The following is a 19,599-nucleotide window of genomic DNA, read 5'->3' as shown; positions in this document are numbered from 1 at the left end:
TTAGAGGAACGTGTGATGGTTCAGTATTGATTTTTATCCTATATTTGTTTCCTTGTTTCCTTTTTTGTGCGCCAGCTATCAAAATATTCTACTGTGTTCCATTAAAGCAGTCTCAAACAGTGCACAGAGCTGTGAGTGAACACCAGAGGCAATAGAAAATATTCTGGAAACCCTCAAAGAGAAACTGATGTGGGTTGTGTCTTCCTGGTACTGACTCAGTTGTGTGTTTTTGATTTTTGGTTTACTGTGGGATGAATACACTTTGTGCAGGTGTACCATCAGTTTAGAGTCCACATACATATTTCATGTTGAGTTCAAGTAGCAGACACATCTCATCTTTGTTCAGAGGAGACTGTGTAAATCAGACTTTCACAGTCGAATTAGAAACCACGACTGAGAGAGGCCAACAAGAAGAAAAAGAGAATTGTTGGGCAAGGACCAGTGGAAATCTGGACTGTGGTGTGATGAGTCTGTAAGGGCTATTGGACCAAGAAGGAGAGTACTGCATCAGATGACTTTGCCAAAACCCAATAGAGACAGTTTGGGATGAGTTTCCAAAAGCAGTCAGTGCTCAGTGTATATATAGAAACGTCTTCAACCTTCTACCTTGTGAAGCCTATTGTTTACACTTTTTGGATTACCACATAATTCATCTACATTGATGAAAAATTAAAATAAATAAAAACCACTGAATGAGAAGCTGTGTCCAAACCTTTGACTGGTTGTTGTGAGTCAGAAATACAGAAAGTTCCAATATGTGCACCTCTTTCTGTTTCAGCATTCGGTGACCTGGGTGGTGCCAGTGTCAGACCGTGGTCGCTATGACGACATCTTTCTGAAAACTGACGCTGACATGGACGGATTTGTCAGCGGACACGAAGTAAAGGACATCTTCATGCAGTCTGGACTCTCTCAGAATGTCCTTGCCCATATATGGTAGGAACTTCCACTCGTTTTTTTATGTTTGACATTTAATGAGAGTGAAAAGTCTTCCTGACGAGCCGATTCAGCAGTTTCTCCGTCCTCTTGTCTTGATTTGTGCTCGCCCTGTTCTGCTCAACAGTGTGTTCAGTCTGCTCAGTATAATTGTGTCCTCGTTGACTGTCTGCTCTTCCCCCACAGGGCTCTGGCAGACACGAGGCAGATAGGTAAGCTGACCAGGGAGCAGTTTGCCCTCGCCATGCATCTCATCCAGCAGAAAGTCAGCAAGGGTATCGACCCTCCACAGGCCCTGACTGCTGACATGCTCCCGCCCTCTGAGAGAGGCACTCCTGTACCAGTAGGTCCCACACACACACATACACACAATGCATGCTTACAAGAGCTGAGTGAGACGGGACTTCGATCCCAAGCTCCTCATGTTCACGTCTAAAGCATGGCATAATGCTATATAATATTAAATAATAGAGAAAAAGCACAAGACGTTTTAGAAAACAAACATCTCCTTTGACGTGAGATGGGGTTGTAACTCATTGTCAGTAACTACATTATTTCTATTTGACTACAGAGTATGTCAGGATACATGACCCCAGTGGGATCAGAGATGGCTGCTCTATCTGAGATGAGACGGGTGAGTTAATTATTTTCCCTTCCCTTCTCTCCTCTGCTTTGCTATACATCCTCTTTCTTGTCCCCAATCTGCCACATCTACTTATTCGGTGGAAGAGAACTTGAAAATGTAACCTGCATAGACATAGAGAGGTAGATCTACTGCTGATGTTTCTACCTTTCCCCTCTTCCCTCCTCTCTCAGGTGTTAATGTTCAAGTTGTGGGTAGGTAACATGGACCTGCAGGTTATGAACCTATAAATGCTTTCTGTGCAGGGCCGGTCAGGCTGATTGCTGGGAAGCATTTGCAAGACATTTCTCTATATTCCAATTGAGTGCAGTGAAGTTACCTCACCCTGTCAAGTGTCTGGTGATGGAGGGAAGATTCAAGATCGCTTTTAGCAGGATCAGGAGTCTTTTAATGAGTATTTTTTATTTTGATGAAGCAGCTGCGGTCTTATGACAGCAGTTATTTGTGGCTCCATAAAGTTTAATAAATTAGATCAACAGCGATGGTCTCAACAAACGTCTCCACACACTCAGTTCAGTTACAAAATCCTGAATCTTTGCTCTCCTTGGCAGTTTGTCAGCGGTGCAGACCCTCCCCACATTTTGGTGACTGACCCAGCCCTCACCTACTGACTCAACCTCTTTGCTGCTCCTTTTATTGAGCTGGTTTCTTTCCTATCCTGTCTTTTCCTCTTCCTCCTTCCTTTGGCCCGGTCTGACATGGCTCAGTTGGGTACCATTTCATCATCCCACTCTCTTCAACAAATAAAGGTTACTTTGCCAACCTGTTGTCTTTTTTGTCTTCCTCTCCTCCTCCCTCTCTCTCTCTTTCTCTCTCTTTCCCTCTCTACAGGACAGCTCCAGTTCAGTTGGTTCAGGGGAGTTCACTGGCATTAAGGAACTGGATGACATCAGCCAGGAGATAGCCCAGTTACAGAGGTAAAAAAGCTCTACAGAAAACAATCATTTTTAAGCATCAGACTTTCATACCAGTATGTCTTCGAGTACAGCTTTAATTTTCAGCACAGTTAGTCTAAACGTAATGCAGTAACAACAGTGGGCACAATGTAGCCATTCGCAAATGTTTCTTATAAGTAATAATAATGAACATTTACAAGATGCAGCTTTGAGTTTAGCAGCTTAGTTTCCCCGCTGGTTAACACTCTGTGATGAATGTGCTCGGTGATGTCCTGTGTCAGAGTTCTTTTAGTTTTGCCAGATCTGTCAGTCAATACGTCCTCATTTAACTAACAGCATTAGCTCCCTCACTAATCCATTGCCATCACCCACATACAGTCTTTTATTACTTTCTGTAGCGATAATAAGACACAGATCACACCATGTCTTGACTAATATGATCCTGATTTTTGTCTTTGGCCAAGTCAAATTTAAAAACTAAAATGTATCTGCATTAAAAATGAAATATTGCACATTTAAAAAGCACAATTCAAAAAAGTTAAAAATACTTTTAGTACTGTTATAACATGCCACAATTTTAAATTCACTATCATTTTGTTACAATGTTATGTTAAACAAAAAAATGCCCCTTGTATGTTGCATCCACGAAACCTTTAACAGAAACAGCCCAATTCATAAACCTCACAACCCTCCTGTTCTGCACTACGCTAGTATGAAAGTATATCCCACTTCTGAAAAATGCCAGCACACAGTGCACCTAACCCACATGTGATGTACACAGTCTTCAGTGTGTCTCACAACTCAGAACAGCCTGTCATGCCACAGCAGTCCACTTGTTGGCAGTAATGTACCTGTGAGCTGGTTGTACAACTGAAGATATTTGATTTAGCCTTAATATGAACAAATGTGTTGTTTTTCTGCATAAGCTACTTGACATAACATGCAATTATATGAAAATCTATCTTTCTCGCCCAGACTGATGATAATAAAACAGCATATTTCCTCATTTCCACCGCATGGTACAGCTTGACTCACCTGGAACTGTTTTTTTTATTTTTTTTTTTTATTATATATTTTTTTAAACTGTGCACTGGAAATGAGGCTTATGACATTGTCAAAATAGGATGATTTTGAGAAATACATTCCATCCTTAAACATCCCATCAGATATAATATGATATATTGAATGCTTTCTGTCATTTGATTTGACTGTATTGTTGTGCATTCGGGCTTAGCTGAGCTATGTATTAGCACAAGCCAGTCTTAATGCATCACTTACATGAGTGTGTGACTGACACTGACCCTCAGTGTCTGTTACACCTGCTGATCATTGGTGCATGGATTAAAGGAATGTCCTTTACAGAATAACGTTGACACAGCCGCAGAGCTTTAGACAGCAGCTTACAGTTAACCCTACATACAGTCCGCTCTGTGTGGAGTGTGTTCTTCTGTGATAAAATGCACACTTAAAAAGGAAACAAGCTTTAACATTCACCTTGGCTTTGTCTTATTTTACTGCATCCATCCTTCTTCCATCCATTCAGCCAGCCAGCCGTCCACTCTTCCTTTGATGTGTGTATTTTATCAAATTTTTGTTTGTTCACCACTGTTCTCCATGCTGCGTCAGCACTCTTGCCTTTACCCAGTGGAATACTCTCAGGTAAACACACCAGCTACTGAATATGTATGGACTGGCATTCTGCAAAATCTACTGTGGCACACAGATGAACAATGCTCCTGCCTGCTACTTTTTTTAGGCTTCATTGATGAAATGATCTAATTTTATCACCTGATGGGGATAGCTTCACTATTTTTCAAACTTCAAACAATAGTCAGGTTCTGACTTTTCTGATGCCACTTCTGATATTAACACTGAAACAGATTTCATCTGCTGTAATCATTCCTCCTTTTCAAACTGGCCCTGAAGTTCACAAAGCGGGAAGTGTTGGAGACATAATCCACAGTCAATGCATACATAATATTATCTGAAGCTATATGAGGCTTCAGCAGTCTGCAACAACAAATTCATTATTACATAAATGCATGGTCCGAGTACATTTAGGGGTGTGTGTTTATTTCGACTTGTTAAACAAAGTGTAATCTAGGCAGAGCAGTCGTATTTAGTCTTTTCATTAATCATAGGTGTGTTTGGGGAAAGAATGCGATACGCAGTTGTGCACACGCTTTGAAAAGCAACCAGAACATTTACTGATGTTTCATCCTGGATAGATTCACCTGAATGACATTACTGCAGGATTCATTATGTGCACCATATTTTCCTGCTGCATCATGTTGGTAAAAGTCAAATATAAAAAAAATACAGCCCTGCCTATGTAGTGTACTGTGTCTGAGTAACGTCTGTAAACAGCAGGAAAATACTTTAACATGGATTTCAGATCAGCTTTTTGTAGATCAATGGTGCGGTCGCTTTCGGCTGCTTCAAGATTGCAATGCTTCAGACTAAGGCTGGACGATACAACAAAAAAACCTCCTTACAATAATGTTTCCCGTATTGATCGACAATGATATTTATCACAATCAGATATAATTGGATAATGCTGCTATTAGTATTCTGATAATGACTGAAGCGTAAAGAAACCAGGGGTTGGTTAAATCTTTGAACATAGTTTAACAGAAAAAGTAGAAACGTTTAACTGTAAACACGGCTTGATTTAAAATAAATGAATATGACATGAAATTAGTTAACCTTATTATATATTGCGATAAAAGAATATAGAATAACTGATGGATGGAACCTGTTCAGCTGATGGAAAGATTTGTTGTTTCAGCATATTTTCCTGATCACCTGAATTTAAGGTATCTAAACACTTTCATATAATCACATATATTATAACCATATATAACTTTATGTTACCTTATTGGAGGGTAACATGAGTTCACATAGAGTGTGCTCTGTATGGCTGTAAAACTAATGAAATGTGGATGAAGGCAGACAGAAAGTTACTGTGAGCACAGAGGCTGAAGTTTGTGTTCTGCTTGTTCTTCATCTGTTTGATAAATTGATCATATTCTCCCTTTTGTTGCACTTTTTGTTGACGTAAACAGGCAGCAATGCAGAGAGGCAGAAGTCACTCTCATGCCGCTCAGTTCTTTCCAGAAGAAATCTGCTCTAACAGTCACTTTCTTCAACTGTAAGCTCAAACAATGCTTTATAGTAGGAGATGGCTGTGTTTCAAAAAGTAAAAGAATCTATCAATATAGAGAAAAAGCATCAACGGTTTATAATCATTATCAATGTAAATTTCCTCATGGTCTCATATCGAGATGACTGTGAAGAGTGAGCTCTGTGAGGAATGAGGTTTCACTGACTCCTGCTGCTGCTGTTAGCTTCAGGGTTTAGTAGGAGCTTCTTAATGGAGTGATGCTTGCAGTTGCTGTCTGTCTGGTGGTCAAAACCTATTTGTTGGCTCTGTTTGTTTAAAAAGACCCCAGAGAATACACGTGTGAACCATCCGGTCCACTTGTTATCACAGCATGATATCTTATTCCCATAAAACTGATCAGTGACATTGTGGATTTGATAGAATTCCAGTCCAGTGTGTTGTTCCTCTGATGTGTTGATGTGTGTTCACAGCAGGAAGTTGGTGTTGGTTTGACATCTGATTGTTTTTCTGTTATTTTAACAGTGATTGTGTATGTGTTTGTGTGCATGTTTTTGTGCGTGTGACAGGGAGAAGTACACTCTTGAGCAGGACATCAGGGAGACGGAGGAGGCCATCAGACATAAGAGTGCAGAGGTGCAGGTGAGGACTTTAATCATTACACTTGATCACAAAGATTATTAAAACCATCATGTCTGTTATTTTTTATTGAGGGCCAGGGGATGCAGTGTGTGTTCAATGCACTAAACAGCTTGGCTTTATCCGACCACAGGAGATGCAGAACGACCTGGACAGAGAGACAGCCAGTCTGCAGGAGCTGGAGGCTCAGAAACAAGACGCCCAGGACCGCCTGGAGGAGATGGACCAACAGAAACACAAATTAGAGGACATGCTGAATGAAGTGCGGATGAAGTGCCAGGAAGAGTCTCAGATGGTGAGGAAGAGAGGATGAACTGTTAGATGTGGCCACAGAATCATAAATGATGTAGAAGTCATCCATTAAATGTATCAGGTGTTCTTTTTAATACTGTTGGTTTTAGAATCAGGGCTTGTTTTGCTCTTAGAATAAATGCCACCATTACCAAGGGAGTATATGACCAGATAGAAATTTCAACTTCCTCATGGCTTCGTCTTCCTCCGTCTCTAGATCTCAACCCTCCAGAGTCAGATCCACTCCCAGGAGACAGACCTGCAGAGCCAGGAGGAAGAGCTGACCCGGGCAAAGGCCGACCTGGGCCGGCTACAGCAGGAGGAGAACCAGCTGGAGCAGAGCCTGGCTGCTGGCAAGATCCAACTGGAGACCATCATCAAGTCTCTGAAGGCCACACAGGATGAGATCAATCAGGTAGGAAACAGGGTGTGTGTGCATGTATGTCTGAAAAGCGTCAACAGGGGGCACCATTGTACTGTAAAATCTATGACTTATCACCGCTAAAGATGGTGTTGGTCCTCCTGTAGCACTAGAGAAACTGCAACACAACATTTAGCTGTGTGAGTGTGCATCAGCTGCTGTGGTGTGTCATCTGTTTCCAACCAACTGCTCATCTCACACACACTTAACACTTTAACCACCTTCAACTTCCACACACAGCTTGACTTCATGCAACATGTCTGTGTAGTGTATTCTCCATTCTCTCTCCATAACATCCTCAACGTTGAGCCCTGATGAGGTTACATTTTGCCCAGCGCTGTTCTGTGCTCACCGACTGCTCCCTCCTCCAGTCAGAAGGTCACATGGAGAGTTGATCATTTCCTCATGCTCACCTGTAATAATATCCAGTCTTACTGCTTCCAGGAACAGTCATGTTGATTTTCATGACACAGTCCTCCAGGAGCTTTTTATTATTCATAAAACTTCACTAAAGATCTGCCACCCAGGGCTGCTCCAGGAGGTCAGACAGTGTCATATACCAAAAACATCATATGTCTGAATCTATGTCCTATCTTATTAAATGCAAGTATGTCCCTATTTTAGAAGGATATGCCTTAAATATACTAATATATACTGAAATCTATCTACTACGAGTGTCAGATATTCTCTAGGCTGTAAAAAGTTTTTTTGCTGAGAACAGATGCTGTGGTCAGCTTAAATTCATGTTGGCTACAACCCGAACATAACCCAAACATAATTCAAACATAACCCAAACATAATTCAAAAATAACCCAAACATATAATGAAATCATTTGTGCTGTATAGCACATTAACAAAATAACATCTTTAAACACAACGTAGCTTTGTGTGCATTTCTGTTCATCGCACAGATTTATTTACCAAACTCACAGACATCATCATGTCTCCGCTGTGTGAAGAGAGCTTCTAACGTCAGAGCAATGAAGGGACTGAAACTCTGACTTTAGTGAAGAGGTTTGGTTGGCCATGTTGCTGGGTACAGAAAGTAGAACTAAGAAATAGGATTCACTTACAGATTTATAAGTAAGCCTTGCTTGTCTTTCTGAGCTTACTATTAAATGAATGATTGTTTTTATAGGAAAAATAAATGTAATTGTTCAAGTCTGTGAGCACTATGAGCAAAATCGCAGTCAGCTTCAGTGTGTATGGGTTGGAGAAATCTGACCGAGCCTGGACAACACCAAGTTCATCTGCATGGCTAGATACATTACCCGACTCTTATATACATGTTATATACACAGTGTAGTTGTTGCAACTCTTCTGTATTCATGCTGTAAACACTGCTGGTGGATGTGAATGGGGTGTGAATGCCATTGTCAGTTTTGTGAGTGTGTGTTTATGTACGTTTAACTCTAGCAGGTGTTCAGAAGTAAGCTGCCTAAATCAAAGACATCCACAAGGAGCTTTGTAAAGAAAGAAGCAGACTGAACTCTCACTGAACTGTGTTTGCATCCTGCAGGCTCGTAGTAAGTTGTCCCAGATTCAGGACAGCCAACAGGAAGTGTCTAAAAGCATTGAGCAGTACAACAGCACCTTGAACGGGACTCATGGAGGCAGCATGACCAACCTGGCCGACATGAGCGAGGGCTTCAGCGACAGAGAGAACGGAGGATTCCCAGCCATGGTGAGAGCACCACAGGTCAGGATATCTATTTTCCTCCCAATGTCATTGATGACGTTTTTGAAACCTGGATGAAAGGGCCTCTCACTTGCATTTTTCAACAGGTTAGAATGTATTTAAATGAAAAATTTTGTGAATTCCAGGCGTACGTACATGAATGTATGCATTCTCTTCAGTGGTGTTTGAAGAAAATCAGGTGATGCCCCTACAGCCCATAGAGACTCACCTTAAAGGTACAGCGTGTAACATGTAGGAATGAGCCTTTCTATCTACAGACACCACCACTGGTCCTCTTCCACAGAGGACACCATGTTGAATGTTTACAGTGGCCGAGAACAGACAAACTAAACACTACATATAACTAGGGACTTTTGTGTTTTTGCACATTTTACGGGCACTGTAGTGTGTAGGGTGAGGTGCAGAGTACTCAGTTGGTTGTACTCTAACTTAGGGCTGCACGATATGGCCTATAACCAATATCTCGATATTTTAAAGCTATATCGCGATACACAATATATATCTCGATATTTTTATTTCTCCTGTAAATCACTATGAATGTTAAATTCATTGACTAGACTGGCAGCTATCTGCTCCGGTGACCGCAGCGCGTACACCTCTGGAGTGGGCCAGTGGGCCTCGTCTCTCCTCACTTGATACAAAAAGTACGCATGCGCGCAGGGGATTTTTCTGGGTGGGCGGGGAAGTGTGCTGCGTGCTGTGAGGAGCACCAGGAGTGAGTGACAGGCAAAACTCCGGAGAATTAAATGCAGACGGCTTAAAACATTTACGTGACAAGTACTCGATGGTCGCGATATAGTCATTTCATACATCTCACGTAGAACAAGCCGCGATATATCGAGTATATTCGATATATCGCCCACCCCTACTCTAACTGCTAGATTCCACTAAACCCTACACACTGCACCTTTAAACCTGTATTGAAAGCATGAAATATTGACTCATTCTTAAGTTATTGTCCTTGAAAGGTTTAAGAGTTTTGAGTTGGTCCAGTAATCACAGATTTGCACTTCTCTCTCTATTGTTTGTAGTTTCTTCTTCCTCTCCTCTTTGCTCAGGTCTGCTATCCTCCAGACAAGAGATTACCAGCAGTTTGCAAACTGCAGTGTGCCAAATCCTTCACTATCATTTCTGTCATTTGAACCGTCTCTATCTAAATCCCTGATTATTATTTTTCTCTCCACTCTCCATCGTGTCCCCTGCAGACTTGGAGTGTTTAAGAGTTTCCCTGCTCTGACTTAATCCTGAAATGTTGCTCTGTGTCTATTCACTTCACTCCTAATAACATCATTAACACAACCCTGGCTCTGTCCCACCTGGCAAACAGTTCTTGGGCTCAGCGGTAGGATCGGACTCAGGCTTCCAGATGAAACACAGTGTAGATCTTCTAATGAACCATAACAAGGTAGAGCCCAGCACAGAGTCAGGCACGTGAAGAAGTGAAACGTGCTCTCAGAGAATGGCACACTGCTTTTAAAGTCTTGGGTTAAAGGGGGTAGGTGTGTTCGGTCAGGGCAAGTTTGCTCTCTCTACACATTGTTACAAAAAGTTGCTCCTGAGGTTGATTCCTGCTCTTGTGGCTAAGTTGATTATTAAAGCACAGTTGTGATTTATTACAAATTAGGCCTAAAATTTAGTTGTTGTGTCCATCTTTTCTATCAGCTGTTCGGAGCCCAGTCGGTGGAGGTGGAGATAGTCTTCATACTGTATGGCTGATGTCTGGCAATGTAGAAATCACACTTGCCAACTAGTTAAAATGGAGAAAAGTTGACTCACCCTTTGTGTGGTTTGTCTGTACTGACCATGGACAAACGAAACAAGAGCTGTCGAAAAGCAACCAAGTCCATCTCCAGAGATCTTAAAGCTCCTGTGTCCACTGTGGGCAACACTGTGAAGACGATTACTGCCTATGGCACTGTAGCTGATTTCCATACATTTAAAATTGCAATGAAGAAATGTTCAACTAATGGATAAAGAACCTTGATCAACTTCCAAACAAATTGAAGCAGACCTGTAGACACAGGGTACAACAGTGTCAGCTCGCACTATCCGTCGCAATATGAGGGACGCTATGGTCCTGCGAGACTCAGGACAAATTCATTCATGGTCATAGGAAGTGATTGATTTTAATCATTTTTTCCAAAAGGTGCGCTATTAAATAGAACTTTGTGTGGAATATCTTAAATTTGTTTTTTCTCTGTCGTGTGTGTGTGTGTGTGTGTGTCTGGACAACCATTTGAAAACTTGTAAATACAGTAAATGAAAAAAATGTCTGTCTGTTTTCTGTTGTCTTTCCCCTGACCACAGGAGGATCCATTCAAAGTGAAGCCATCTGTGTTCAACAGCCAGCCTCAGGAGCTTCCCCCTGACCCCTTCCACTCTGAAGACCCCTTCAAAACAGATCCATTCAAAGGTGATCACTCCCCCCTTTACTTTCATTGTCTCCCTCTAGTGTTCCTCTTGTTTCCTCAGGATATTTATTCTTCTTTTTCTTGACTGTCATCTTCTCCTCTCCTCTCCGACTGTGTTTACTGCTCTGATAATTGTTTTTAGCTTGAGTTGCTCTCTGACTGTCTCCTATGTGTTTCCCTCTCTCTTCCTGTTTGTTTTCCTCCTGCTCCTCCCTCTCTTCTGGATTCCTCTCCTGTAGGAGACCCTTTCCAAAATGACCCTTTTGCAAAGCAGCCATCAGCGTCCACAGGTATTTATTTGGGGGAAAGGAGCCTTACGACTTGGTCACAGCAGCATTACCATGGCAAGATTCAGAACAAAATCAATATTTCATTTCTCATGTATCATTGCTGCAGCTTGTCCACTCTGTGGGCCAAAGTAAAGACGTAAAGAGGAGTTGTGATTATGCTGTCAGACATTGATGGAACAGTTACAGTGTTGACTGCTGTACTTCCACTACAGCCATTTGAACAGGCTTTAGTGCATACATACAATAAGAGTATGTGTCTTCATTTATGCATAGTGTTTATCCCCCTCCTCACATTTATATATATTTTTGTGCTTTTATAACAAGGCAGCTTTCTCTTCAAGTGAATTCAGTTAGTCTGAGACTTGAATAAATGAAACGTGAGTGAAATATTGTTTAAATAGTATATCCAAAATCATCTCATTTTTGGATCAGCTGTACACACACACACCATAGCCAGCACTGTTACACTAAAAACTCATTGAACAGACTGTACAAGCCCGTACACAGCTCTCAGATTACCTGTGCAGCACAATCCAAATATCAGTGTTTTTGCTAAAGATGGCAAAATAAATGACCGCCCTTTGAAAACCAATATATTCATTAGGAGTTCTCCCAGAAATGGCTCACAGGTTTGCGAATGTAAAGGGGATGAATAGAATTCACACAAACCATTCTTATGTGTTATGATATGATAATGATGCTGCTATTGTTTAATTGAAATCAGTTATTTGTTCTCTAAAACCTCCAGTGAAGTGTGCTGCAGTACGGCTCACTGGTTCCCATCACAGAAGTGGCATGTACCTTGTCAGCATTGTGTGTAACTGTGCAACTTCTGTCACACTTCCCCCTTCACTGATATTGTGAAGTTTCAGTTCTCTTCTTCTAGATTCGGATCAGTGATTAAAATCATCATTTTCACTCAGCATTCTTCCACTTGTGTCCTGACTTTGTTTATTTAGTTTACCCAGCTTCAATGTCCGCGTCTGGCTCGCAGTCCGTGCTGCTCCCAGACAGCTGGGGCTGAGTGACACAGAATAAATGACTGAGAAGGGGCAGTAGCGAGAAACAAACTGTTCATTTCTGATTGTTACATTGCAGTTAAGTTCACCACACCCTCCACACCGCCACGCAGCCCTGCACCCCAATGTCACATTTGGTCTGAATATGGCCCAAGTCAGTTAATTCACAAGTTTCTTCATCACCAAGATTTTTTAGGAAAATATCCCTTGTTCATTAACTATACAAACAATAGTGTGACATACTCAGGCCTCAGACAAAATACACTGTGAGCAATATGCGGTGAAAATGCTTGATTCTCTGTTTCTATTCTCTGTGTTGTTTCTGGTGAGACATGTTTTACTCTGGCTACTCATAGTAAAAAAAACAAAATAGCCAAAACAACTGCCTGACAAAACAGACCCATAACATCTAAAATACTAAGTTTAACAACCAGATTTCTAAAAAAAAAACAAAAAAACATTGAAACACAATGAACTCTAAATGGCACAAAGACAACTTCTTAGATGTTTGCTACATAGAGACTGGTAAACATGACCCTGTCCAGACATGTTGCTGGCATCAAATTTAAAACGGGCATATCATTTTCCCAAAACAATCAAATTTCTCAGTTTCAACATTTGATAAGTTGCTTTTGTGCTGTTTTCAATCAATGTTTTCACGTCATCACATTTTGTTTCTTATTGGCTCACACCTTAACAAAGTGATCCTGCTGCTGATTATGTGTAAAGGCTATTGGAACTTCTGTTTGGAAATCTGGCATCTGTTGTTTGCTTAGCAATCTGTTGCCTGGTTAATGAAGTGAGAACAAACAGCTGAAGTTGTCCATCATTCCGCTGCAGATCCTTTTGGAGGAGATCCGTTCAAAGAGACAGATCCGTTCAAGGCTTCCTCAGAAGATTTCTTCAAGAAGACCACGAAGATAGATCCATTCTCCACACCAGACCCCTTCAGTAAAAGTGCTACATTACCCTCAAAGGTACTTGTTGAAGATTGACAGAACATTCATTTTACTTACTAACACTTCATTTTACTCATCTGAAGCAGACTTTGGGCATAAATCATGGAGCTTTTGCATGCAGCATAAATGTATTCAAAAAAAGGTTCTCGCCTAGGGTATTTGAATATTTCTAATACAGAAACACAGAGTCTTCACCTTTCAGACGATCTACAACACTTCTAGGTAATATACATAGTTCAACTGCTGGCTCCCCCAAAGATCCCCTGTCCCTCTAAAAAAGACTTTACTGTTAACCTTGTATTCTTTCTTGTGCTTCCTGCAGCAAACCAGTCACTTCACAAGCAGTGACCCGTTCTTATCAAGCAACCCAAAACCCAAAGGACCAGGTATGAATTATAATTTATTATTCCCCCACATCTACAGTGTCTGTGAACATCAAGTATTTTTTATCCAGAAATGAAAAGAATTGGTCAGTAGTGTCCATTATTGCCTTTAAACCGTCTTTCTCATCAATGTACGTACATTGATGGCTGAATACACCCACAGACACTAAAACGAGTCACAGAGTCACAACAGTTTGTCACTTCTGCAGTGTTTTGCAGTCTGTCTATCGTTAAGTTGGTTTTGTGGTGGCATAACTCCTCGATGAATTCATGTCTGCTGTCAGTCACACTGCACCTTTTTCAATCAGCTGTTTGTTCACACAAGAAAAGCTCATTCATTTTCTCCAGGATATTAATGTAGTCCATACAAACACATGCACGCTGTGGGTCAGCCTGAACGCCTCAGTGATTGGAGGAGCCAAAGCCTGTAACCACACAGGGACCACTGTTTGCTCAGGCTAAGGTTACCATTTTAAAACCAACAAAGGCGTCACATTTGCAAGTGTCAATACTACTTCAAATAGAGCTTCATAACATTTACACTGGCTCTGGTTTGGTTTGGCATTGCTTAGAGAGACGTAACATCGTAACAAATGGATTCTGGACTCTATTAGTCACACTGTCACAGCCATATATAGAATTTTTTTGCAACTAATACTTTGAAACATTGATATATACTAAAGCAAGGTGTGCTGAAGTCTAGCAGGATTAATGTTTACTCTGCTCACCATTTTAGTATACCATGTTACCATGCTAACATTTGCTGATAAACACTGAACACAAACCACAGCTGAAGTAATGGTAATGTTAGTTTTTCAGGTTTTTGGTCATAAGCCAAAGTAGAACATTTTGATCTGATGATGGAACAAAGTGTAGTATATATATTCTGAGGGAGACATAAATTGCACTAAATTTTAAAAATGGTTTTAACATTTCACTCAAAGCCACAAATGATAACCTCATGGTTGTTCTGCAAGACAAGATCAAAGAATAATTAACTGGAAGACGAGACAAAGTTTTAATGGCTGTCCCTCTAGTTGTTGTTAGACCAAAGTGGTGGACAGACCGTCTCAAACCAATTTATTACAAACAGTAACCAACACACCAAACTCACGAATAGATTTGGTTTTACCCAATGACCGTATAAAGAATGGACAGCACGTCTGTGACATCACCTGTAGGTTTTCCAAAGTACCATTTTTAGGGTCAAAATATGTGGCACGGGCCAGCCGCCATGTTGCATGTACCGCCTCTTCTGCCTCCTGGCTTATCTAAAAGTCGGCAAAGACGTGGATCATTGATGGATCAGATGACGCCTAGGTGCTCAAATAAGCCATCTGTAACAGCACATACCTGTCACTTAAAGTTGCTGGGCTGTTAGTTATGTGCAACTTTTAAGCCTTAATATCATTTCATTAGGTGAGTTAAAAAAAAGTCTGACTCAGTACAGTTGTCATGAACAGGGAAATTAGATTCAGACACTAAAATTGTTTTTGTATCATTCAGTGCTCTATCTGTACTGAAGTTTAAAGCAGTGTTGCATTGGATTGCATTTTGTATTGCAAGTTGTATTTTTTGTGCTCCTCTATGTGTGTGAGTGACGTACCATAGATCTAAATCGACACACAAACAAGTCATATGGTCTAAACTGTCCTAAACATTAGTATTGTTTTGTTTGTCTTGCAGACCTGTTTGGCACGTTGGACCCGTTTGGCAGCAGTTCATTCAGCAGCAGTAGTAACAGTTCTGCTGGATTTGCAGACTTCAGCCACATGTCAAAACCCAGAGACCCTTTTGAAGGCAGGGCCAGCTGGCTCCCAGACTACCAGAAGGTACCAAAGACCAAAACCTATCCTGAAACGTCTTAAAATGCACACTGTAAAAAGTCATATTGGTACAAATATTAAATTAGGGGATGTCTCATATTTGGTCTAGTATAATACATGGAGGCACAGGATTAATAGTACTGTACATGTAAGTCATTTAAAAACTGATACATTGAACTGTTTCCTGGTGCAATCTTTCACTCAGAACCTATGCTGTGTCACTGCCTGTCAGATATATTGAAACCAGTCCTGAGCGCTCACTTTTTCTTTGCAGTCTGTGTTTGTGGATGACCCATTCAGCAGGAAGAATGACACGCCAGCTCTGCCACCGAAGAAAAGTGTTCCCCCAAGACCCAAACCACCCAGCGGTAAGTGTTGCACTACACAGGCTTCAGGTGGGCGAGAGGAGAATAAGAGGAAGCAACACTGTGTAACAGCTTTTTATGTGTACCCTAACACCTCTATAATAGGGTCATCAGAACTTTATCACAGCTTTACTGAATGTTCATGCTAAACTTGACTGTCTATTGCATTGTGCCATCCAGTACAATGAAGGAGGGGTTTAGCTCAGAAATAGCATGGAAAAACATCATACTGATGTTTTCAGAGTGGTGAATGAAGAGGACAGACATTGTCTGGTCAAGGCTCGTGGAACAGTGGTGAGCTTAAAAAGGAAGTGGGACTTTGGCTTCATCAGAAATCAAGATGCACGATAGTTTTTTTTAGTGTGTTTACCACATCACAGTCGTGATTAGCACACTCCCTTCTGGGTGCGGCAGATGTGCTGAAGACAACAATGATTGAGAATATAGTCAGTCACATCATATTTCACATTGCAGACATTAATATAAAAGCATTGATTTTAGCAGTTTTAAACCTCAATAACAGAGCATATTCCACGTTTTTTAGATTCTGTCAGTTTTTTTTTGTGATTTCAGCAAAAGAAAAAAAAATGTTTCCAGAAAATGACCTGACTAGACTGAAAATCTTCCAGTGCTGTTTTCATAACGTATACAAGATATTTTCAGCTTTTTGAATGACACCTTTGCGATGCAGATGTTTTTTTGTTTTTTTTCATCCACTGTACAAAGCACACGTTAACTCTGCTCTCATCTGTCAACAGGAAAGAATGTCATTGTGGGTACAGAAAAGATAAAAGCCTTCACGTATTTGCCAAGCCACTGCTATCACTCACACTGTATATTCAACGTAGTTTTTCAGTTCACACCTACCGGCGCTGCTGCCAGAGTGAAATGCACTGGAACATTTAATGTACGGCAATATTAACAACAGTGAGCTTTTATCATTTTGATCAAGTTCTAACATGAGAAGATCAGTCTCATCTTCAACCTACCACCTAAACTAGAAACACGTTTGACTGTTTGACCACCTTTTCCAGTGTGTTTCAGCTTTTTGCTTCTGTGTGGGGCATTTCTTCTGTGCATTGCATTGTTAGCAGTGTAACGGTAAAAATCCAGTGTGAACACGCTGCAATTCAGCCTAAAATTAGACTCATAGTAGTGTAGAATTTGGACACAGCTCAAGAGACTCTCACTTCTCACTTTAGTGCCCATAATACACGAGCTTTAGTGTTTTTGTACAGCTCCAACTGTCGGCTCACACATAAGACGAATGATTCATACATGTGTGATTAAAAATGTTGCATTTAATGTCATTAGTTTCTTTATAAATGTCATGATCTGAAAAGATGCATTTGGCAAAAGATCTTACAGGAACAGCACAAAACTGTCTTTTTGGTGCCCACAGAGTGAACCGCAGTTACCCAGAATGCTGCTCTCTGTGTTTCAGCCTCAACTGCGGCCACATTTGTCCCTTGTACACTATCCCACATGCTTGCTGACTCAGATTCTCTCTAGTTCTCTTCTACAACCACTGTTATGGCTTCTCATTTGTTCATGAAAAACAAGCAGCTGTCAGTCAGGTTTTATCCTCATTGTTCCCTCGTCGTCACATTAACGCTCTCATGTTTTTTTGTTCACAAACTGCTGCTCTGATGTTTTCTATGTAGGCACATTTGAAGGTGATGTTGTAAGAGCGATGATATGTGGTTTGCTTGGCCTGTTGTTTGCAGACACACCCAATCTTGCTTCCTCTCTCTTCCCTTTATGTGTGTGTGTGTGTGTGTGTGTGTGTGTGTGTGTGTGTGTGTGTGTGTGGTGTTTACGAGGGTGAGTGGTTCACAGAAGTTCAGGCTGCAGGCTGTGTGCAGCGGACCAATGCCAGGATTGTTACCAATGTAACAATTGTTTACCTCTTTATATTTCATAAAAATGTAAAGCCTTTATGTTTTCTTTGTTCTACACACAAACACATGCATGCACACACAAGTTCTGTCACTTTCTCTCATCACCTAGGTGTGAATTGGCAGCAGCGACAGTGCCATAATTAAACCGGCTGAATTAAGGGCACAATGCTGCCACTTTATTGTCTTTCAGTAGTTTAAATGCTTTTTCTGCACGTACAATCATGTGGCAGACATTAAAATGAGATACCACCAGTGTACTGGATTATTTTAAACCAGGGTGGAGCTCATGATTGTGGTTTCTCAAGTGTGAGTTTGTGTGTGTGTGTGTGTGTTTTTGTGTGTGCAGTTTACCGAAAGAGTTAAAACCTGGTTGCCAGGCATGCACTTTTGCTCAGCGTGGAGTGTGAAATGAACTGCTCACCCTGATCAGCCGAGTTATCTGGGTAATAAGACTAAATGCGTGTGTGTATGTTGTATGAAAACAGTTTGACTGGTCCTGTGGTTTAACACCTATACAAGTACACTTAACGTTCCCACGATCCTCTGCCACACCCGGCTTCAGCTCCCACAGAAACATTTCAAATGCTGTTTTCTTATCTTGTTGCTGAGTCTGATAAACAAGCATTTAAAAATATAAAATGAAGAATTCTTTTGAATGAGATAATGGAAAGAATTTAAATGCAGTGTTAGAAATCTTAGAATGGAACAAAGTAATCAAGTAAAAGAAGAAGCTAGTTTGTTGACCTTCAGTTGAGATAGTTAAAATTTATTGTTTAAATTAATTATTTCATTTTTTTCCCCTCATGATTGAAAAGATTTGGTGCTTAGAAACAATTGGTACATTGACAGGAAATGAATCAGAAACTTTATAGATAATCAGTTAATTGTTGAAATAATTTTTCTAGCATAAATAAAACAGTATTTTGTTACACAGGGAGCTTTTCTCTGTTTTATACAATTTGATAAAAAATTATTTAAAAAAAGAGATAAGATGAAATAAAAAATGTCACTTTGCGACAATTATCATTATTATTTTTATATTTTAAAGACCAATCCTCAATTAAGAAAATGATCAACAGATAATGAAATAAATCATTAATAGTTAATAGTCTAGTCTTTGTATGCATAAATTCTTTCAACTTATGTGGCAGTCAAACAGATTATGTTAAAAAAAAATTAAAACACTGTAAAATATTTAGTGTAAGACTAACCTTTATTCTGAAGTTTTTTGGTGCTGTTGTTTGATATAAAATATAGTACTCATAATTTAATGTGAGTATGTGAATGCATATTGTTCTATGTCTGTTTGTCTAGTTGGTAAATTGGTGAACCAACAGTTGGTAATGTGGGCTGAAACGCAACCAAGTGATTTACCAGGAAACCGTTGAAAATGGTTCCGTTGGTTTTGGGGTATGACTTTTGGTTTTGAATCTTTTGGTTGTTGTTTTTTTGCTGCGTGTTTTTTCCTATCCAGCTGTTATCTATATTTCCATTCTCAGGAGGATGTAATACTGCATGTGAAAATTAGAGAAATATTTGCGTTTGGGTCCGATGTGAATTGTTTTGGTGCATCGTGTGTAGAGGTGAAACTGTTGTGGTTTTCAAAAGCTGGTAGCTGTCTTAGAGGTTACACCGGAGGTGAAGCAGGGCGTGGGCAGAACTGTGAGAACCAGAGAAATATAGTGCTTGTGTGTTTTAATTCGGAACTGATCAAATCAGGTCCCGTGTTATCAGCTGCAATGATGAGTCACAGTATCTGTCGGCTATCAGTGAACACAAGTATTTAGTACCTGTTGCAT

At 40.5% G+C, this 19,599-nt stretch overlaps 1 protein-coding gene across 8 annotated transcripts in view; it reads left to right on the top strand.

The window, feature by feature from the left end:
- The window catches only part of eps15l1a (epidermal growth factor receptor pathway substrate 15-like 1a), a 36,570-nt gene that overhangs the window by 8,478 nt on the left and 8,493 nt on the right, over positions 1 to 19,599 (top strand). For 3 of the 8 annotated variants that reach the window (XM_027290083.1, XM_027290089.1, XM_027290085.1), the window contains exons 10-24: positions 779 to 936; positions 1,123 to 1,279; positions 1,508 to 1,570; positions 2,411 to 2,496; positions 4,102 to 4,134; positions 6,166 to 6,238; positions 6,369 to 6,530; positions 6,744 to 6,941; positions 8,467 to 8,646; positions 10,954 to 11,059; positions 11,297 to 11,347; positions 13,207 to 13,343; positions 13,648 to 13,711; positions 15,395 to 15,540; positions 15,809 to 15,902. In XM_027290083.1, the coding sequence (XP_027145884.1) occupies positions 779 to 936; positions 1,123 to 1,279; positions 1,508 to 1,570; positions 2,411 to 2,496; positions 4,102 to 4,134; positions 6,166 to 6,238; positions 6,369 to 6,530; positions 6,744 to 6,941; positions 8,467 to 8,646; positions 10,954 to 11,059; positions 11,297 to 11,347; positions 13,207 to 13,343; positions 13,648 to 13,711; positions 15,395 to 15,540; positions 15,809 to 15,902 (1,708 nt within the window). The remainder of the gene's footprint in view (positions 1 to 778; positions 937 to 1,122; positions 1,280 to 1,507; positions 1,571 to 2,410; positions 2,497 to 4,101; positions 4,135 to 6,165; positions 6,239 to 6,368; positions 6,531 to 6,743; positions 6,942 to 8,466; positions 8,647 to 10,953; positions 11,060 to 11,296; positions 11,348 to 13,206; positions 13,344 to 13,647; positions 13,712 to 15,394; positions 15,541 to 15,808; positions 15,903 to 19,599) is intronic. The other 5 variants (XM_027290084.1, XM_027290090.1, XM_027290087.1 and 2 more) reach the window with 5 other exon arrangements.

This window comes from Larimichthys crocea, chromosome XVII (genome assembly GCF_000972845.2).
Source record: "Larimichthys crocea isolate SSNF chromosome XVII, L_crocea_2.0, whole genome shotgun sequence".
Taxonomy (NCBI): domain Eukaryota; kingdom Metazoa; phylum Chordata; class Actinopteri; family Sciaenidae; genus Larimichthys; species Larimichthys crocea.
The sequence above is the reverse complement of the archived record's forward strand: the minus strand, read 5'-3'. Positions and strand labels throughout refer to the sequence as shown.